The sequence below is a fragment of the Lynx canadensis genome, chromosome B4, assembly GCF_007474595.2.
Source record: "Lynx canadensis isolate LIC74 chromosome B4, mLynCan4.pri.v2, whole genome shotgun sequence".
NCBI classification, from domain to species: domain Eukaryota; kingdom Metazoa; phylum Chordata; class Mammalia; order Carnivora; family Felidae; genus Lynx; species Lynx canadensis.
In genome coordinates this window covers 79,983,371-80,004,458 of record NC_044309.1, presented here as the reverse complement: position 1 = coordinate 80,004,458, position 21,088 = coordinate 79,983,371, and the positions used below count along the sequence as shown (strand labels likewise).

The 21,088-nt window shown below is 42.1% G+C and overlaps 1 protein-coding gene across 3 annotated transcripts in view; it reads left to right on the top strand.

Annotated features, from left to right (window-relative positions):
* Positions 1–17,791, top strand: part of CBX5 (chromobox 5) — a 45,381-nt gene extending 27,590 nt beyond the window's left edge. For all 3 annotated transcript variants that reach the window (XM_030322800.1, XM_030322801.1, XM_030322802.1), the window contains 3 exons: positions 4,419–4,605; positions 7,630–7,730; positions 9,391–17,791. In XM_030322800.1, coding sequence (XP_030178660.1) covers positions 4,419–4,605; positions 7,630–7,730; positions 9,391–9,541 — 439 coding nt within the window. In that variant the 3' untranslated portion in view covers positions 9,542–17,791. The remainder of the gene's footprint in view (positions 1–4,418; positions 4,606–7,629; positions 7,731–9,390) is intronic.
* The last annotated feature ends 3,297 nt before the right edge of the window (positions 17,792–21,088 follow it).

Genomic DNA, 21,088 nt, shown 5'->3' with positions numbered 1-21,088 from the left:
AATCTCAGAAGTGACCTAGGATGAAGGATTTATTTTAATGGGAAACTTAAGTCTGAGGCCACATTTCCCCCCACGTGGGCCAATATTTATTTTTGTTTTAATTTCATTTTTAAAAAAAAATTTTTTTAATGTTTATTTATTTTTGACAGAGAGAGACAGAGCATGAGCGGGGGAGGGGCAGAGAAGAGGGAGGCACAGAATCTGAAGCAGGCTCCAGGTTCTGAGCTGTCAGCATAGAGCCCGATGTAGGGCTCAAACTCACAGACCACGAAATCATGACCTGAGCCGAAGTCGGACGCTCAACCAACTGAGCCACTCGGGCGCCCTTTTTTGTTTTAATTTAAAATGTACAGCTGAAGCAAAAGAAATGGAGTGAACACTCAGATACACATTGCCCTAGTTTCTGCAATTAATAATATACTTTATCAGTCTTGGTTTTTGGGGGTTTGTTTTGTTTTGTGTTTTTTTTTTTTTAGACCTGAACCTATCACCCCCCATCCCCGCCCTTTTTTTTTTTTTTAATGTTTATTTTTGAGAGAGACAAAGACAGAATGCGAGTGGGTTAGGGGCAGAGAGAGGGAGACACAGAATCCGAAGCAGGCTCCAGGCTCTGAGCTGTCAGCACAGAGCCCGACGCAGGGCTGGAACTCACGAGCTGTGAGATCATGACCTGAGCCCATGATCTCAGCCGAAGTCAGATGCTCAACCGACTGAGCCACCCAGGCTCCCCTTTAATCCATGAGCTTTAAGAATGATACCGAAATGGGGCACCTGGGTGGCTCAGTTAAGCATCTGACTCTTGATTTTGGCTCAGGTCATGATCTCATGGTCATGAGATTGAGCTCTGTGTCAGGCTTCACTCTGAGTGTGGAGCCTGCTTGGAATTTTCTCTCTCCCTCTCTCTCTGCCCTTCCCCTCTCTCTCTCTCTCTCCCTCTCTCTCTCTCTCTCTCTCTCTCTCAAAATAAATAAACATTACAAACAAAACAAGTGATACTGAGGTATTGATTGGAATGTCTGTTAGGAAGTATCTGGCTTTATGCTGAAGTGCTAAAGGAGATTATTCTTCTTTGCAAGAAATAGAACTAGACATATATTGAAGCACAGAAGAGGTAGCTTGAAAGGTGAAGTATGTGAGGCTGTGTAATCGTTAGACATTTTGCCTCAATTTCTGATTAATTCCCTTCCCAGGATGCCTGATAACAAAGAATGGATTTTTCAGAACCCCAGTGAACTGATAGAAAGTGATGTAGGCTTCTTGGAGTGGCTGTCCAATAGAAATCTAATGCAAGCCACATGTGTAATTTTAAATTTTTTGGTGGCCACATTAAAGAAGAGTGAAATTCACTAAATTCTACTCCTAAAACCAATACTATATTACATGTTAACTAACTTGAATTTAAATGAAATCTTGGAAGAAAGAAAAAGTGAAATTAATTTTAATAATTTATCTAACACAGTGTATCAAAATGCTATTTCAACATTAATCAGTCTAAAGATTAAAATATCATACATTGTTTTTTATGCTAAGTCTTAAAAACCTGATGTATATTTTATAGCACATCTCAGTTCAGACTAGTCACATTTCAAGCGTTCAGAAGCCGCTTATGGCTAATTGTTATCATACCAAACATCTTAACATTAAAGTGTAGGGCTTCAAGATACTAAAAAGGTTGAAGTTTTGACATTGTCTTTGGACAAAGGTCTGAATCAGGAGCCTATAGAACATACTTAAGGTTATTTCGTACGTAAGTCAATATTTCTCATTTGGAACACTTTTGGCATTTTAGGTGGGACAGCTCGTGCACTACAGGATGCTTAGCATCTCTAGCACACAGCACCACAGGTAGCACAGCAATCAGAATATGCCCTTCATATTTCTGAAGAGGAATGGTATCACAGCATCCTTTAGAGATGAGAAATACAAGTTGGACAGACCAAGGAATAGGAATTAAAATAATACGGAGGGGTGCCTGGCTGGCTCATTTAGTGGAGTGTGCGACTCTTATTCTTGAGGTCCTGAGTTTGAGCCACACATTGGGTATAGAGATTACTTAAATAAGTGAATAAACTTTAAAGAAAATAACACTGAAAGATTTTAAGGGTGTTTATTGGGCCCAGTGAATCACCATTGGAAACTCTTGGTCGTTTTAAAGGTACTTGAAACTATATGTGTATTTGAGCTACTGGTAGCTTACATAGATTAAAGGGGGGAAGACAGTTTGAGGTAGATGGATTAAAGCAATTGTCCTTACTTTCTCAGAAATGCCCAGGATTTCATTAAAGATGAACAAATTTTGCCCACTTCAGCATTGTCTATAATTAAGTACCTACTGCTTGTTAGGCAATGGTCAGATTTTACTTCATGTGTTCTCTTTAATTCTCATAACAGCCTTTGGAAGTATTTTCAGTTTACAGATGAGGAAGTTAGCGAAGTTATTTGCCGAAGATAGTGTAAGCATCTGGCACTGGTTAAGTGCTGGCACAAGGATCCAGTATCCGATTTCTTGGCCCTGATGGCCCAGGCTCTTTTTAAATTATATCATGCTGTCTTGTGGGGGAAAATTGGTTGATGTAGAAGCAGCAATACTAATATGGTAGGAGAAGAGATAAACCTATTATAGCATTATAGGACCGGCTTGCCTTGCTGTCAGTAGAGACTCTGTCCTATCCCCCCATGTCTGCCTGCTTGTGTCACAGTGTTGGCATGCCTTTGCTTTTGGTGTCTTAATTTCTTCTGGGATAGTAAGCTATATGGTTTGTGGATTTGGGGGAAAGTTCCTGTATGAGGTGGTTTTTTGTTTTTTGCTGAAAGAAGAGCTATGAAGGAGAGTCTTTTCTAGTTTTAGCTCAGATGATTTTGAAATACATTTTGTCTTATTCTCAAGCTCTTTTTGGAGAAGGTTATTTAAATCTAGAGTAAATACCAGATTTTTCCATTATTCTGCTTATTTAAGTCAAGTTATTCTGGCATGTGTTCAAACCATGCCCATCTAAAGACACCTTATTTAAAGAACAATATTTAAAATGATAGTGCATACATTAAATAATTTTTTCCCAAGTCAGTGAAAGGATTGTAGAAATCATTTTCTACATTTTAAATCATTTTCGTTCACATATAATCATTAATCATCCTACAACTAAAATACATTTTTAGGTGTACTTTAATATAAACTAGTAATACTCTGTTAACCAAAAGAACTTCTGCCACTGGCTAGGAGTGAAAAGGATGCCTGGTCTGGTTTTTCCCATGTAGGTACATTTCATGCTTTGATTCCATAAGCTTCTGATGCAGTTGGTAGTTTGGTTTTCCAAAACCCATGCCAGGAATACATAGAACAACTTTGTGAATAATAACTGTTTGTTTTTCTCTTAATGGGACTCCCATGATCCAAGTTTAATTAAACTCATTTATTCAGTTTGGGTTTTTTATTAATATAAAAATGTATTTTGACTAGTAACAGTAGTCTTGAATCCATAGCATTGAATAATACATTCCAAATCCCACTTCGGAGTTGTCTTCCTACCATTTGCCTATATTCTAATGATTGAAGCCGTCACTACCTTTTTTCTTAATAATTATTTTCAGTCCTTCAATAATTGTTGATATTTCTTCAAAATAAGTAAAGTTAGTGTTAGTGAAGTTAGATAGTGTAAACTGGGGGTGCAGGTCTTACTATGTTATTCCTTAGGATTCTCATAGGTATGAAATCACATTTTGCCACTTAAAAGCAGAATTCATGTTTGAGTTTTTAAAAGCTTTATTGAGGTATAATTTACATACCATAAAATTCATTCATTGAAAATGTACAATTCAACAAATTTTAGTAAATTCATAGAGTTGTGTAGCCACTATTAATTACCACACTCAACTTTTAGAATTTCTATAATCTCCCCAGATGCCCTTGAACTCATTTGTAGTTAATCCCAAACCTCAGCCCCGAGGAACTGCTGGTCTGCTTTTTGTCTCTAAATGTGTCTTTAGTAGACATTTCATATAAATGGAATCCAATAATATATAGCCTTTTGCATCTGGCTTCTTTCAGCTTATTATTTTTGAGGTTCTTTCATATTGTGGCATGTATTAATTAGTATTGCGTTTCTTTTGTTGCTGAATAGTATTATTATGTGTAGATATACCGCATTTATTCATCCGTTCACAAGTTGATGGACATTTGAATTGTTTTCTGTCTTTGGCTATTAAAATGCTGCTATAAGTAATTGTGTGCAAGTTTCTTTGTGGATATATTTTTTCATTTCTCTTGGATAGATCCTGGGATCAAATTTATTATCTCTTTTAAGTATAGGTTTCTTTTTCGTTTTGCCTACTTGTCTTTAAGAAAGCATTCGATTTTTTTCCCCCTCATTCTTTCCTTTTTTTTTTTTTCTTTTCTTTTTCTTTCCATTCTTTGTGCCCAGGGAGCACAATACTTGGGAACCTGAGAAAAATTTGGATTGCCCTGAGCTAATTTCTGAGTTTATGAAAAAGTATAAGAAGATGAAGGAGGGTGAAAATAACAAACCCAGGGAGAAGTCAGAAAGTAACAAGAGGAAATCCAATTTCTCGAACAATGCTGATGATATCAAATCCAAAAAAAAGAGAGAGGTAAGCTTCCTTTTCCCTTTTCCCCACAAACAATTGTTTTGCCACTCGCCCACCCTCCCCCTGCCGCCCCGCCCCCCCCCCAGCCTTATTATGCTTGTTTCTTTTCTAAGGATGGTCTGCAAGGTAATTTGTTGAACAAAAGAGCTTCCAGGGAGATATGTTTTTTGACTACAGCGCCCCCTCCTGGCTGAGTGAGAAATGTAATACTGTATGCATTTCACTGAATTGTATTAAGGTGGCAAAATTAAATCCCTCTAAAACAGGCAGCTACTCCCTGTCTTTTCCATGAGTAAGGCAGCTAGGTTATCTTAGATGGGGAGGGACTTGACATTTTTAAGTCTACAAAAAGGGCTTTAAAATGTTTACTACTTTACTTTTTTCCTTTTGTTCCAAAGGTAGCACTTATTTTCAAACTTTTATATTCTCTTGCTTTTTAAAATTGACGTGTAATTCGCATAACATACAGTTAACTATTTTAAAGTGTACAGTTCAGTGGCATGGGTATTTTCTCTTTTGATCTTATTCTACATATTCCAAATAAATTAATTTTCATCTCTTGAATCCTTTTATTGTTCAGTTTGGAAAGTGTGTTTATGAAATATTGGTTGATTCAGTTGCTTTAATCCTTCTGATCTTCAGCTCTCAAATAACTAGCATAAGCACTGTTCTTACCTCTCTTTTTTCATTTATCTGTGTACACACACATACATACACACACACCCCACCAGCTTCCACTCGTTTATTTCAAGGTTATGAAGCCTTTTGTGGTGAAGGATGTATCATACCCTTAACGTTTAATAAAATAAAAGCATAAGTCCACTTCTGAATCTTCAGCATCACTGCCATAAGTGTCTCTATTTATCTTCATTCTACTTGGTACCCATTTTTCTAGAACATTAGTTCTCAGCCCTGGCTGCATATTAGAATCACCAGGGGTGGGTGGGGGGGGGCTTAAAAAAAGAAAAGATCCAGTACCCAAGATGCACCCCAGACCAATTACATTTAGATTTCTGTGGGTCAGACCCTAGGCATCAAGGACCTATATATAAGTGATAGAGAAAATGGGAGATCAGCATTCCAAAAGAATTGAAAATAAGAGTAAAAGATTGGAAGCTACAAGTGAAAGTGGACTCTGGGTTTGTGTTTGTCTCCTTATTTGTTTCCCTGATTAATTTTATTTTTTACAACCTTATTTTTTAAAACTATTCTGGTGAGGGGTGTATATCATTATGGTATGGTGTACTGATGAGGATTTGAGAATGCCTTCCCTTCTCTAAGGAGCTAAGACTTGGTTCTTTTTTTTTTTTTTTTTTTTTTTTCTTTTTTATTAGTCCTTTGTATTCTGTTTTTTTGTCATTTGATTCATTTTCTAGGTAAGTAAAGAGACCAAATGGCACAGTGTAAGACTTGTGACTAGCCATTTGTGCCATATAGTTTGTTTTTCCTCAACATAAGGTTTCTGTCCTTTTGAAAAGGAACAATCTGGCTTAGACCTACTGGCCAGCATAGAGAGTTGTCTTCCGAGGCCAGGTTCTGATGCCACTGACCTTGAAAACAACCCCCACACGTCCCTTACATTGTAATGTTCATCTGGGGCCCCTGACAGCATTCTCAGCAGTGCTCCCGGCTGTCAGGTAGGCAGCCAGAAAGATAGGTGATTGTATGTTTTAAAGATACAGGAGGGGATTACGTTTCTTTCTTTAGACCACTGCAGAAGAAATTTGTTAGTCGGCATTATGCCTGATTTAAGATTACTGCCTGTGTGATGATTTTAGCATTTTCCTCGCCTCGGCTCCTTTTCAGCAGCTTGAACATTTTTCTTCCCTTCCCTCCCTATGTGGCAAACTGTTTTCAGCCGCCAGCTATGATTTACGACTCAGTTCGTGCGCCAGCATTCCAGCTGTGAGCAGCTGTGTGCACATCTGGGAACCTCCTCCCCTTAAGCGCCCCCAAAAGAGGCTGTGTTTTTGAGTCAGTATCTCCCCTGATCCGTGCATGGAATTTCCTTCCCAGTGTGGGTTCTGGTATCTTTGGGGACCACCTGGATCCTGAATACTTTGTATTTCAGAAAAAAGCAGGGTGAATGTCAGATCAAAGAGATTTTATTATGAAAATCAGACATCAGAGATTTAGTTCATTTGGGCAGTCTTTCTAAATCTTTTTTATGTTGCCACTAGATACGCTTGCATTATTTTCTATAATAAGGTTTTTAAAATTACCTGGTTTGTCTAAAATTTCACCATTTTGCTCGCAACCAGTACCATCACCCTTGAGTCGGGTGTACTCTTGTCTTGATTGCATGATTACATTTTGGCCAAGTTTGAGTAATCTAGAAAATGATCAGTTTGTTTTAAATCACTGTCCAGTTCTGTTCTCTAATGAACAGTTCTGTTCTCTCCTTCAGGAAGGGATGGGCATAGACCGGGCCCTCTTCTCCAAGCATGTGGGTATTGCAGTATGTGAGCTCTGAAAGAAATTTGCTGTTTTATGGTACTGCCTTGAATCATTCTTACCGCTGTTCTTTCATACATATAGAGGACTATGTTAAAGAAAAAAAGTATTAGAAATATCGGTCACTGTTAAACTAAATGTCTAAAAAATTAAGAGGTGGTATATTTGAAGTTTATAAAGCGAAAAAGGGTTTAGTTCAGGTAAGCATGGACTTGTTTATCATCTTGGAAGCAGCATTGTAGGGGTAGTCAATTCATAATATTAAGGAGGTTTGATTACAGGGTTAGATGAGTTCCTAGATGATGATTTCAGGATGTCTTACGGGATATGAAAGAGTTTTGGGGGCCATTTCCTAATCCTGTGAAGGAGTATTAGAAAGACAACTGCATCTTCTTACAAAAATACCTCTTAGCATCACTGTCACTGGCTGGCCCACTATTGTATTTCTTAAGTTCTAAGAATTCTTTGAATTGGTGACAAAATGAACTTAGGTTGTGCTTTGTTGAGCTGAGAAACAGGGTTTTTTTTTTACTCTTCTCCAAGCTGTAAACTTTCTTTATCTTCTATTTATAGCAGAGCAATGATATCGCTCGGGGCTTTGAGAGAGGACTGGAACCAGAAAAGATCATTGGGGCGACAGATTCCTGTGGCGATTTAATGTTCCTAATGAAATGGTGAGAGAGATTGGGCCTCAGTGTACAATTGTGTTTCTTTGCCAGTGACTTGAGTTTGTATGGAAGATAGGGAAGACCGAGTATTTCCCAACAAAGAATTTTGATTGTCAAAGATCTTTGGCTCATATCACCTATTAGTATTAACGGGAATTATGATCGAGAATGAATTTAAGATATTCCCAAGCTTTGGTATTAAGCCAAATTACATTAGCCCCAATACCTAAGGTAGCTTTAGGTAGGAACCCTATAGACATGACCTAACCATTTATTTACACAGTTCTGAATCACTTACCATCAGACCATGAGCCTGTGGCCATGAGATGGGAGTTGAGTGAGGCTTTCTGCCATCACTGAGGATCAAAACAACTGAATGATGTCTAAAAGAGAAAAATAATCTCAACAAAAAGCTTTAAGACTAATACTAGCCAAAGCATAAGTTATTTCATCCGGTGGAGGGAATGTCTCTTAGAGGAAAGTGTAGTTACTTCCCCTCAATTTGGTTTCTTAAAGACAGGGTGATTTATGGTGTGGCCCTCACCACCTCTCTGTTTCCAAGTATTCTGGGCTTGTGATTTAAGCTTGGTCTCTAAATAGAGGCTTCATGCCGCATTGCTGCTGAGGAAGCTAATTTACCTTAAAAGTTGTAGAATCAAAAGGTTTAATATTTTATCTGATCGAAATTTTGCTGGTAAATTACCCAGAAGCCTAGATTTGAAGAATCATTATACTCTGTCAGAAGTAAGGAGCTGTATTGACTGCTTTTCCCACTCAGCCATATGCGTTACACGATTTACATTCTATTAACTAGCTTTTTTTCCCCACCGCAGTCCAAATTTGAGTATCTGCTCTGAGCTGTGTGTTTTCCCCTCCTCTTTTCATCTGTAATACTTACCTCTATGAATTAAATATCTCCGTTTTCTAGAAAAGGAGGTAGTTGTCTTTGCTCAAATGTCGGCGGAATTTTAACTTAAAATATTTTTTTTCTCGATTTGGAATCCTGGTTAAGACTTGCTGTGTTTTTCTGTCCTACATGGTAGTAGAGCCTTTGTAAACTTGGATAATTGAAATTTGCAGTTAATTCCTACATTTCATTTTAGTGACTAAATTTTACATTCTCCTTTATTCTCCCTTGTATAAGTACTGTTGCTGACTTAAATTTCTGTTTTCTTATTATTCCAATCCATAGTTCTCTCCAAAAGGACAATGAGTGTTTAAAAGGCCACAAGATGAGGAAGGTTAAGACCTTTTCACTCAGATGATCCAGAAACTGGGTTGATCAATCTGTGCATAATCAATAGGACTGAATGTAGGTTTGATCGTGTGTTCACTCACATGCTCATACACACAAATCAGAATTACAGGAGCGAAATTTATATAATTTCATTTTCAGCCTTTTGATTAAGCCTTCTGTTTTTCATCTAAGTTCTAGCTGAAGACTTCTGTTTCTGTCTGATGTGGTAGTTAAATGATACTCCCTGGTAATTTTTATTTACTTGAATTTCTCCTTGAAAATATTGAGCTGTTAGGGTCCTTCTCACCTTGAAATCAAGATGGAGAGGAAATCAAGTCCGTTAAATCCATATAACAACATAAACCTTGGTTTAGATAGATTATCTCTCATTCTTCCTCTCCTTCTAAGTCTCGTATTCTCTCTCTCCAGGAAAGACACAGATGAAGCAGACCTGGTTCTTGCAAAAGAAGCTAATGTAAAATGTCCACAGATTGTGATAGCATTTTATGAAGAGAGACTGACGTGGCATGCCTATCCTGAGGACGCGGAAAACAAAGAGAAAGAAACAGCAAAGAGCTAAAGGAGGGGGTGGTCTCTGTCATTTCTCTTTGTATATAATACATTCACCTCCCTGCCTCCTCTCCCTTCTGCCCACCCTGTTCTATCCTAAACACATCCATAAAAAATGTGCTTATCACTGTGCTCCACAGGAGAAATGTTGGTATTGGTTCTCTTGTAACATAACTGATGGTCTGATTCATGATAAGTGTCTCTCTGTGAAGACCAGGCATTTACATACTGTGTGTAATTCCCACAATTTTTTCCTTTGCCCTGATCTCTTCCTTCTGCTCCCCTGTGACCTCAAGATGAGTTTTAACTTTTTAAACATCTTAGAGTCTTGATCTTTTCAGGGTTAGTTACTTTTTAGATTGGGGGATTTTGTTATAATGATGATGAATTTTGGTTTCTTGCTTTGGTTCTTAGAACATGTTGATGACCAGCTAGCTTTTGTTTTGAGATGTTGGGATGGAAAAGATGTTCCCATCTTTTTAAAAAGCCAATAGCAACTGCCTACCTGTTGGGGCTTTCCCAACCTCATTCAGCTCTACCCAGTAGAATACAGGGTTCCTGGTGTGGTCTTCTGGGCCACCCTCTGTTGTTCATCCCCACTCATCCTCCCAGAATAGCTCCATCCTTTGGAGGACTTGAAATTTTACACTCAAATTTGTCAAGGCACTCTTAGCTCCAGGACTTTTGGCCTTGTTTCTTATCAATCCTTGATTCTACTTCTGCAAGGTGGTGTAGTCGGTCATACAATGACAAGAATATTAACTGTGGAGATTTTTAGCTATTAGTACATGAGGATGATGGGGTAGGATATAATTGTCTTTATTATCACATATGGTATATATGTATTATTTCCTTCCATCCCTCACATTTGGACTATATATTTATGTAGGTGTGAGTGACTGCCTGGTGCTTGCTTGTGCCAAGGTGCTAGGCACCCTCCAGCCCTGCCAACTTTTGTGGCCTCCCAAAGCATTCCTGTTACCAAAGAGGCTTCAGACCTGACTCTCACTTCTCCGTGGACCCAAGTGTCCCCTCCATGCCATTATTTTCAGTGGGGAATTCTTGGAGGGGAGCCATCGGCCACAACATCAAATTTTAAATATTCATAGTGTTTATAGTCCTAAATTTCCTGCTTTGTTGACTCCTGGATTTGCCACCAAGAGTCCCCAAAGTATTATAATACTCTTCCCTTTTTCCACCCTCAAACTCTTTGTTGTATCTTATTTTTAAAAATGCATTTCTGTGGAAGACTATCACCTTAGAGTGACAGGCCCTGGCATTAGCATGCTGGCACAACCTTCTGTCCCTACTCAGCAAAAGATTTCACTTTTGGCTTCCTCCTGCTTTGCCATTATATTGAGAGATTATTACCATATCCTTCTGCCTTTGTGCCCCAAGAAATGCCCTAATTCTCTTTAACCATTTTCTTTCAGTTGGGGGGGGGGGGAGGGTGGCTAGAGAAACAAGACTAAAAGTAAGGAAATAGCAGGGTTATGAGCATCTGTGTCCCAGTCCAAAGCTGAGGAATTAAGAATAAATGCTTGAAATAGCCTTAACTCTAGAGTTCACCAGCCATTGAGGTTGTTTTTGTTGTTGCTTTTGATTTTTAAAACATGTAGCTGTCTGGCCAGGAGCATTCAGCCATTTCTAGATGATTCAGAGTAATCGGGGGAATGGATAGATTGCTCCAGTCCACAGATGAGCTGAATAATATGCAAATCATATACCCATTCATAGCATTTGTTACCATTGCTTTCCTGCTCAGCTGCTGATTGAATTCTGTGTGCTTGTATAAATTATGTCAAAAATTATACTGCACAGTTGAGAAGACAGCTGTTGCTGCAGTGACATGACAGACTGGAACAATGAAGCTTTTGGTTTAAGTCATCCAGGAAAATCCTTCTGAATGGTAATGTGATTGGGTGAGAACTCCTAACCCATAGCTCAAGTGGGTAGGAGTTTTTATCTCCATCTTTCTTTACTCTGAAAGAATTCAAGGTCTAGATCAAGTGCTAGATAATTGCTTAGTACTTAATCTGATGGGCATCTAAAAGAAAGAAAGGATGGTCAGGAAACAAATTTGTCCTACAAAGAGCCAAGAATATCAATTAGGGTAGACAAGAATAAGACAAAAGTAGGCCAGAGCCCCTCAGGAGGTGATCTGGGTCTGTTGATTTGCAGGTGGAGAAAATCACCCCTTATCCATGTAGCCAGTGTGCCTCCCAGGAGCAGTGGGCCTGTAAACTACAGTGACGGTATTTTTAAGACCAAGACCTAGCATTGGACAAAGAACACCATGGAATTATTTTGTGCTGAGATTGGTCCTGAGAAACCTGGGGCATGTGGTTGCCGTGGTTATAGGTAATATTTAAGATACTCATCAAAACCTGATTTTCTTTTAACAAAGGAAGTATCATCTACAACTCATCAGCCCTTTAAAACCTTACTCTTCACTCCATGTTTTCTGTTCACAGTTTATTGAATCATGGTCTTGTACTGAGTGCTGCCAGCACGATTTTTGTTGTTTTCCCTGACTACCCACAGCTGCTTCGGTAGGAATGTAGGGAGCCAGGGGCCAGTATTGATTTCAGCCCTCAACAGAAAAGAAACCAGATGCCCGCCTGTGCCCCGGCATTTGTTAGTGCTGAGTAGCTGTGCTGGCCCTTGCAGAATTGCAGTCTCAAAGGGAAACCTGTTTTCATGGGGCTTTCTCCTCAGAAGAGTTAGTAGCCATGGGCTAAGCACTCCTAAACATCTAGGTCTCAGGTACTCGAAATATGTTTTTCCCGTGTTTAGTCTTCTTTCAAAACCTCTTTCTGATGCTGAATTTCTTCTTGTAATCAACATTCAAGGACCTTCCTTTCCACAGAAAGTAGCAGAGTCTTGCCCAGCAGAGTTTACCAAGGTCAGGGTAGCTGCTTTTCTGAGCCCTGAGCTCTGGGCCAATGCCCTCATGTTAGGATTAGCTGTTAGGAACATCGGTCCTGATGGAAGCACCCATTTTTAACCTGGAGAGGGCCGTATCATTTTCCCTCTGCAGTCCAGTTTTTATCTGCTCAAGGGAGCATTTGAGCCGGTGGTGTTCCTTGATGCTCACAAGTCTAGGTGGTCCTTGGCTGTCTTACAGCCATATGTGTGAACTGCTTTTGATTGGTGATGAAAGATTAGTCCTGTTTCCATAGCTTGGGCAGTTAGGTTATTCTTAACTCTCTTCATTTCTGTTTATAGCTGGCCTCCTGGAGGCCATTTTCCACCTGTTCAGGTCAGATCCTAGGGCTTTTGGGAAGGTGCTTGGGATTTTCATCTTGTGATTCTGTTGGGTTGGCATTTAGTCCAGCTCACCTAAATGGTCAGGGGTCAGAGGGATCTATCTTGTGTCTGGGCTGGGGAGCAGTTTTTGCCCTTAGGGTTTGAATTTGAGGGCCTAAAATACTACTTCGCAATGCCATGAGAACCCCAGGAAGAGTTACGTCATCAGATTTGAAATGGGGAAGTTGTTTCTCACAAATGAGGTCAAAGGAAAAGCTCATTTTGCACCATGATTCCATCCTTTTGGTTTAGATTCTTAGAGTAAAAATCACACTGTTGCGATCTGTACCTTTGTAATCGAACCACCAGATAAGCATACCTGTGGCAGGGTGGAGAGAGGAATGGTCTGGATCCAGTGTATTCGAGTTTGATGCTGGCTTTACCGCTAATCGTAACAGTTTTCAAAAACAGATTACCAGCGTTGCATCCAGGAGTATATGCTCAGAAATCAGTGTCCCCACCCAATTAATAATAGTGGATTTGTATTGAACTGTCCATATTCCAGCCACCTGAGTGTACGTCAACATTCTTTTTATTCAACAAGCATTTTTTTGGCCTTGGGGGTACAAAGTTCAAGAAGATGCAGTCTCTGGCCTTAACTTTGATGCTGATGTGGGATGAACTGATTGTGAATAGTTCAGTGTAATAAATACCATAAATGGGGACACATTTCTGACTTGGGGGCAGTAGGAGGGTGACAGTTGATTCATACGTGGAAAAGACCTGTGACCTTGGATGAACTGAGCTAACTGGCCATAGATGGACTACAACAAGGACTTGCTTTATTCCAGAAGATAAGGATAACTGAAGGTTGGTTAGAAATGCTGTCGCTGAGAGAGAAAACAGGTGAGTGGGGATTGAGAACCCCTCATTTTGATCCCTGTTTTAGGCTCTTTGCCAAAGTATTTCTTAAGATCTAGTGAATCCTTGTTTGTGGAAAGCGTATTATCTGTGTTGCATATCCAGTTCAGTGTTGGTGACATTATTGTGGGTTCTGTAACACTTATTGCCATCAGAGTTGGTGACACCTTTTTCATTTTCTCATCCCTTTTGGAAGAATTAACGTGAGGTTGGCTTTAACTCTGAAACAAGGACATACTTTTCAGTGACAAGAGATTAGCCACAGAGAAGGCTTGGGGCACATCTAACATGTGAGCCATGTATTCTGTGCAGTGTAGTTTTATTTAACAGTACAGGGTGGTGATTTCTGTCCTGGAAATGCACATAACCTGAAGTTTCGGATATAATTAATCTAGGGAAGTCGAGGGTGAGGCCTAGCCCTGTTAAGAACCAGTTTACCCATAAGAAAATTCTCCGTTCTGAACCGTATAACCACAAGAAAAAGATACTTTTCGCTGCCTGGGTAACTGAGAATTGACTAACTTTGGTAGAATTCCCAGGAATGAAGAGTAACTGTTCTGGAAAATTACAATGTGCAGGTTCTTTGGATAGCTTCATAAAGACAATTCTAATTTCTTTGTGCTTGTGCTGGATTTCTTGAATTGTAAACTACCTCATCTTGTCTTTTTAGAGTGACTTCAGCTTGTCATTGCCACTCTATAACATCATGCTTGACTTTGGTGGTTTTCTAACATGGAGTTTTTTCTATGCCTTGACAGCACATTCTCTTGCCTTTTCATCCGGATCCTCATTTCGTCATCTCGTATTGTTCTTCTGTCAGAGAAATGTTTTAAAATAGCTTAAAATCTTGGTTTATGGAAAGTGATCCTCCACTGCTATTTGTCTCTGGGATCAGTAAGAAAGAGTTAAAACACGGCGGTGGGGGGAGGGGATAGAACCTGCACTGGAGGCAGCTGAGGAGGGAAGAGCCATTAATTAAGACAATTTCAAAGTCAACTGATTGTGATCATTAATGTCACAATAGATCAAAACCTAATTATCACAGCCTAGGTAAGAGCCATCAGTATTAATCGGAAAATCTAATAGGAAACTATTATCAAGAAATTAGGCTAAATTGAATGCAATGAACTTTTTATCTTGCCAGTCTGTTTGTGTGTGAGTGAGAGAGAGCGAGTGTGCACGCGCGCTAGAGCTGTCTGTGTCCCCTGGCATTGACAAGTATGACCTCACAGTTGATCTAGGCGCCAGTGGCCAGTTCATCACACTTTTTGATGAATTCCAAACAGACTGAACCTGAACTGTCATTGTCATTTTAATCAGTCTTGAATATTACCATCACCTGGGCTTGTCCAGTGTTGGTCAGGAGTAAAAAAAGGTGTATATTTAGATCTTGGGATGGTCAGTCCTTCCTGGCATTAGAGTAACCCTGGTGGACATTATACCATGTGTGTTGGCAAATCATTCTTTGAGCTTCTGAGGTATGTTAAGAGTCCAGCTACTCTGGCTACTGTGAGTGGGGGCACAGAGGAAAAGAGGGGCTTCCTGCCTGGAGATTCTTTAAGGAGACCCGAGAAGATAGAGTTTAATTGTGTCACAGCACTTTTAAGGCTCAAGTCCGTGTTTTGCAGTTTCCAGTAGCTTTAGGATTTGATTCAAAGCTAGGACTGACTGTGTATTTAGTTTTTTTCCCCCTAGTTTTAGGACAAGGGTCATAATCATTACTACCAGAGTCCAGCCATAGTCCAAAGGAGGGGGGAAAGTGCTTTTCCTTTTAGCTTTCTTTTGTCAAAAAGTTAGGCCCCTGTCAGGATTTTAAGGAATATTACGAGAGTCTTACAAGTAGTTCTAGAGAACACTTCATCCCTTCTCCCTGAATGGAAAACTAGGGGTCACCATTCATATCCTTAATTTTGAGAGCCATTCATGAAGATACTGCAACTCCTGAGGTTGGGCTGGGACAGAAAGTTGGAAAGATGCCCTGTGGCCATTGAGGGGAAGGACAGTGGCAGCAGAAGGATCCCTGCCTCCTGCCTCATCCCATAGGGACTGCTGCTGCCACCGGCACTGTTGTTGCTAATCTTGCCCCCCACCCCCTCCCCTCCCAACCTTGCAACTCCACGCACGATCAAGATCACCGCTGGGGACAAAGTTCTTGTTTAAATGAGGTTTTGTTCTTGAATTTCAGGATTTAGGAGTAGGGGTTCTCACACAGAACTCTGGGAAATCAGCGTGACTTAGTCCTTCACCTCTTAACGATAAAGTGAATATTTCTTTATGAAAGAATTCATGCCTTTAATGCTTGAAATGGAATTTTATTTGCAGAATATCCATTAACACGTGACTTTCAGAAGCAGTTTGTGTCTCCAAGCTTCCTTGTGTTATGCCAGATAAAGAATAAGCCCTCTGTTAATACTTGTGGGTTGATGGAGATCATCTAGTTTGCAGTGTAAGGTATACCTGCTGACTTCCTTTGCTTGCAAGTGCGCCCTAAGAAGTAAAATCCCCTGGGGAGTGGAACAAGAATTGAGTGGATGCTGACTACGTGTGCCAACCTCCTCAACTGATTCATAATGGCTGACCTTGGGCAAGTCACTCCTTCCAATGCCTCAGTTCCCCATCTGTCAAATGGGGTTAATGATACTGACCTACCTCACAGGGGTGTTGTGAGGCATTGTAAATCAAAGTTGGTAGAGTACCGTAGGGTCCTCGCTGGAGGATGCCTTGAGCCGAAGTCTAAAGTCTAGGGCTGACACGGGCTTTAGTCCTCACTGAGCTGTCCCAAGGTTGGAACTGCCAGTGACCTCGGCAAGTTCTCTGCCCCCCACCCCCACCCCTCATCAAAGCTGCTAGTTCAGATGTTGACAGTGTTTTTGTGAATGTTGGAGTCTTAATAGTCCAGACTTAGGATGTCATGGGGGAAGGCACTTAGTATTTTCTATGTCTTGCATCCACGAAGAGAGGCTGTTCCAGACCCAAGAGTATTGGATTAGGGAACCACGAGGCAGGGACGCTATTGCTTGTTTCTGCAGGTTGGGTGTTAAGGTCCTGTTCCCCATGGGATTGGAGCAGACTCCAGCTGTCTCAGGAGCAAAATGAACACAGTGGGCTGAATTTATAGCGTTGATTTTATTGCCCCCTGAATGGAATCACTGCACCCTCGCCTCTCCATAGGAACCAGCTGGTTCAATAAACATAACCACTTTATCCATCCCCTACCAAAAGAGCCGCTGTGGGAAAGTTTTTGTCTAGAGATACATTTAACACTCAGAATGAGGCAGTGATACTCCTTAAAGCTTCATCCAACTTACTGTACGCATTTGTCCTCTTTTTCTCAGTGTCCACAGTCTGAATCTGACCTTGACCTCTTTTTCCTCCGGTTTGGGAAAACTTTGGACACTATTTCTACTTGCCCAGATGTGGGCTCAGCCAGCTCCTCTTCCCCACAGGGCTCTTTCTCCTTTCCCCTCTCTTTGGCCCTAGATGTGTAACCCATGGAAAAGCACAAGGTCCTGGCCCCTTGCTGCAGTCACATTCCGGTTCTCTGCGCTCTGTGGACTTTGTTCACTCAGCGCTGGTGGCACCAGGTGGTTCTGTGGAGTTCTGGAGGGTGGAGAGCGCACAGTCTGACCTCCTGCCTCCTGCCAAGTAGCCAGGAGTTGACTCACCCGTGGCCCAGCAGATCCTTGCCCTTTCTCACAGGATGGGGTCCGAGAGACTCAAGAGGCTGGGCTTCTTTCCGCACTCTGTCCCATCCTGAGTCACAAAACACGTCACACTTGGTAGCCAGATTTCTAAGTGGAAAAATGGGAAGTTGAATTCTCTATGGATCTTTTTGGTTTGTGGGGGAGTTTTGGTTGTGTTTCTTGGTTTTAGTTCAGCCAAACATGTCTGCTTTTCATTTTTTTTATTTTTTTAGGATAAGTGATATATATATATGTTCGCCTTTTAAATGTAAATGTTTAAAAGTAGGCAATTTATGTGTTTCCACAACTGACATTGATGCAGACCTCATTCTCTCCCCCTCTTCCACCCTCTTTTCCCTCTTTTCATACTCTTGTATTGGTTCTAATAAATGGTTGCTTTTCAAATATGGATCCTGAGTGGTGGTTTTGAAGATGTGGGTCTGACACCGTTCCTTAACTTGGGCCCTGGAATGTCAACTAGTTGTCACAAATGCCTTTCCGAAAGAGCTGCGAGACTTCCAGAACAAGGGCTTTTTTCCTGAGGATTGTTGGTCTCTGACTTTCTGCAAATCGCCACAGGGTGGCGCAAGCCTGAGGGAATAAGAGACCATGTATCCTGTTCCCTATTCTATTCCCTAATAACCTGTTGAGACTGCCTTCCTGGTCTCTGGATGCACTCAGCGCTATGCTAGTGGCCCAGAGAGTAAATATTAGCCTTCAGCCTCCCAGGGACCCCCAGAAGAGTCCGCTCCTGGTTATGAAAATTTGTGGAAAACCATACTGACCATCTAAATCAGGCTTGAAAATCCCAATGTGCGTGAGCTTGTAAATATAGCTATTTTATTATCTTTTCTAATATGCTTCACAAGTGCCAAAGAAACTGTTTCTCTGAGGACCTGATTGTGGGTCAGGAACGTGGTGGGGTGGGGGTAGGTAGCAACTGGAAGTTGGATTAGGAGGAAAGTATGTTAAATAATAGTTTATAATTATTAATTAGTAAAAGCCTGATGCGCTTTTCAATCTAATGGAGACAGGCAGAAACTCTCGCGGAAGTAGGGTGAGGAAGCCAGAGGGGTTCCAGAAGCCAGACCTCCTCCCACTGAACTGCAATCGCCCCCCGCCCCCCGAAGGCTGAGGCCTCGTTTCCACATCTCTTATCTGCAATTCTTCCCTCTCGTTTTCCCTTCTTGCTGCTGAGTTATAGGGTCTCCCCAGCCTAATCTCGTAAAGTCTTATGAAGACATCTGTAGGTTGGCTGGTTTAATGGTCCATGACCCCATAAACATGGGACAGGAGAGCCATTTGGTCCACTTCAGAGCCAGCCCCTTCTGGACATTATTTATTTCCCACCTCCGAAGCCTGGGACTGCTTGCCCCCTTCCTTCCCTTTCCTAGCAGCTCCCGCACCCTCGCGCCACTTTGTCTCTGCCCGGGGCCCGCAGAAGGCGCGGCTCCAGGGTTTGGACGCCCGCGCCCCCGCTCCTAAACAACTGCGTCTTGCTTTTTGTTTCCCTCCAGTGTGTCAGGGGGTACGCCCGCATGGCCCTCATTCAGATGAGCTCATCATTATTGCTCATAACTCTTCTCCCAGGAATGTTGCCTCTCCGTGTGCTGGGCAAGCCCGGAGCCGGGCTGTTTTGCCTCCCCCTTTGTCTCCCCTAAAGAGCTGCGGAGCTAGTGAGATCGATGCGGCACTGACAGCCGGGGGAACGTGGAGGACCGAGTGTGGGGGTCTGTGCTTAGGTGGGTTGCTGAGTGCACGTGGTCTGTTAGAGGAAGCGCGGCCCCCTGGCAGCCTCTACCTTTGGAGGGGAGCCGGAGCCCCGGTTGTCGAGGGCTGCTGCACGTGAGCATGTGCAAGAGGGGAACCCATTACATCCTGAGGACATGCCAAGCTGCTACCCAAGTGACCCGTGGAGGAGGGTGGGGGCACAAGGCAAAAGCTGGGGCCAGCTGGTGTGGTGAGCGTGCCATACAGGCACTGGGGATTCTTACTCTGGCAGAGATGGGGGGCAGGTAAAGACCAAGTGAGAAACCTCTTGAACCCTCCTGCTTACAGTTGGGGACGGGCTGAAGGCGTGGGAGGGGAAAGGTCTGGTCCTTGGCTCCTCGGCCTTTGTTTCCTCTTTCCCTGCCTCTGCTCTCCTACTTCCCCCACCCCCTCAGCAGCTGTAACATCTTGCTTTCCAGGTGCCGGCTCCCTCCTCTCTCAGCTTCTGTCTTTATTTGTGTGTCTGTGTTTTTTATGGTTTCTCCCCTTTGTCTACTGTATCGTGTGTGTTTTTCTCTTTCTTTGTCTTTTTCCTTCTCATTTCTGGTCCCCCCACCCCATGTTCTCCCCACCCCGTTTAAATTTCATAAGCAGCCTCAATTTGGACATTTAATTTCAACCCCATCAAATTATTATCTTTCTTGCAACAATCTGGGACTCTTTATGAGCTCTTTCTACCCCATGCCACCTCTGGAAACAGGTGCATCTCTTTCTGTGTATAATGTGATGCTCCCTCCCAGATGGGGAGAGGCGATACCTCATGCCTTTTCTCAGAAAAGCCTTGTGTGATCATTTGGTTATGAGCCAGGGAGAGAGGAAGAGAGGCTGAGAATTGGGCTGGCTTATAAATTTGGGGGCTGCTGAGATGCAAAGGTTTGGGATTATCACTGCACTCCTTCCTTTCTTCCCCCTTCCTGCTGCTGCTGTTTTCTGGGGAAGGAAGCCGGCCGGCCGTTAGCTGCTGGCTACAGCTTAGCTGCTGGCTACAGCGAGAAAATTCAGCTTCTAGGTCTGCAGCGAGGGTGGGGGCGGAGGCGGGGCAGGTGAGATCTGCAGCTCTGGAGAGGAGGACAGATGAACTGAAGCCCTTGCCTATGCTGTGTGCGCCCAGGATGGACCGTTCCTTCCTTCTGTTTCCAACAACCATGCAGCACCTCTCTGCCGCCTGTTCCCCCTGATCCCTCTGCCCAACATTGGAACCTTCTGCTGCCTTACGTTTCAACTTCCAGAGACCTGGGCCTGACAGCGCCTTTGTCCTCTGTCATGTGCCCCCCTTCCCCTAGTTCCCTTCTCACCTTTCTGGTCTTATCTGCACAGGGACCTGGGAGGTAGAAGGGACAGAGCCGCCACGATGCTCCCAGGAGAGAGCAAGTCTGGCCTACTTGCTTCTCAAAGGTGCTGTGGAGGGTGGGAAAAACCTCTCCTGCTTTGAGACCAGGATACAGAGGATGCCCCTTCTTTCCATCTTTTCTCTGCCCTGCTTCCTTCTTCCTTCTTCTCCCGCTCATTGTCCTTTCTCAGTTACTGTTTTTCCCTTTTCTCCTCTCCCCATTTTTATTTCCCTGTCTCTAGGAATACACAGCTAATAAGAAAGCTCACAGGAAGAAATTGAGAGAGAAAGTAAAATACAGATTTTTTTTCCCCCTCTTCCACTTTGCAGGTGGGGGGGAAGGGGAGTCCTTCTCTTCTTGGGGACTGAAGCATCTCTCCATCCTCAACCCTCCTGATTTCTCTCAGCAATGATGTCTAAAACAGGGACTCTTAACCTTGAAAAGCAGTTCCTGTTTTTAATTGGGTTGTTCATGATTTTGTATGTGAGAGAGACCCTTGTCATCCCCACAAAAACAGAGTCTGTTCTCTGTGTGGTAATTTTCTGTTAAAAATGTTAAGATAATCACTTGGTAATTTCATAACCCTCCTCGAGGTGATTGGAG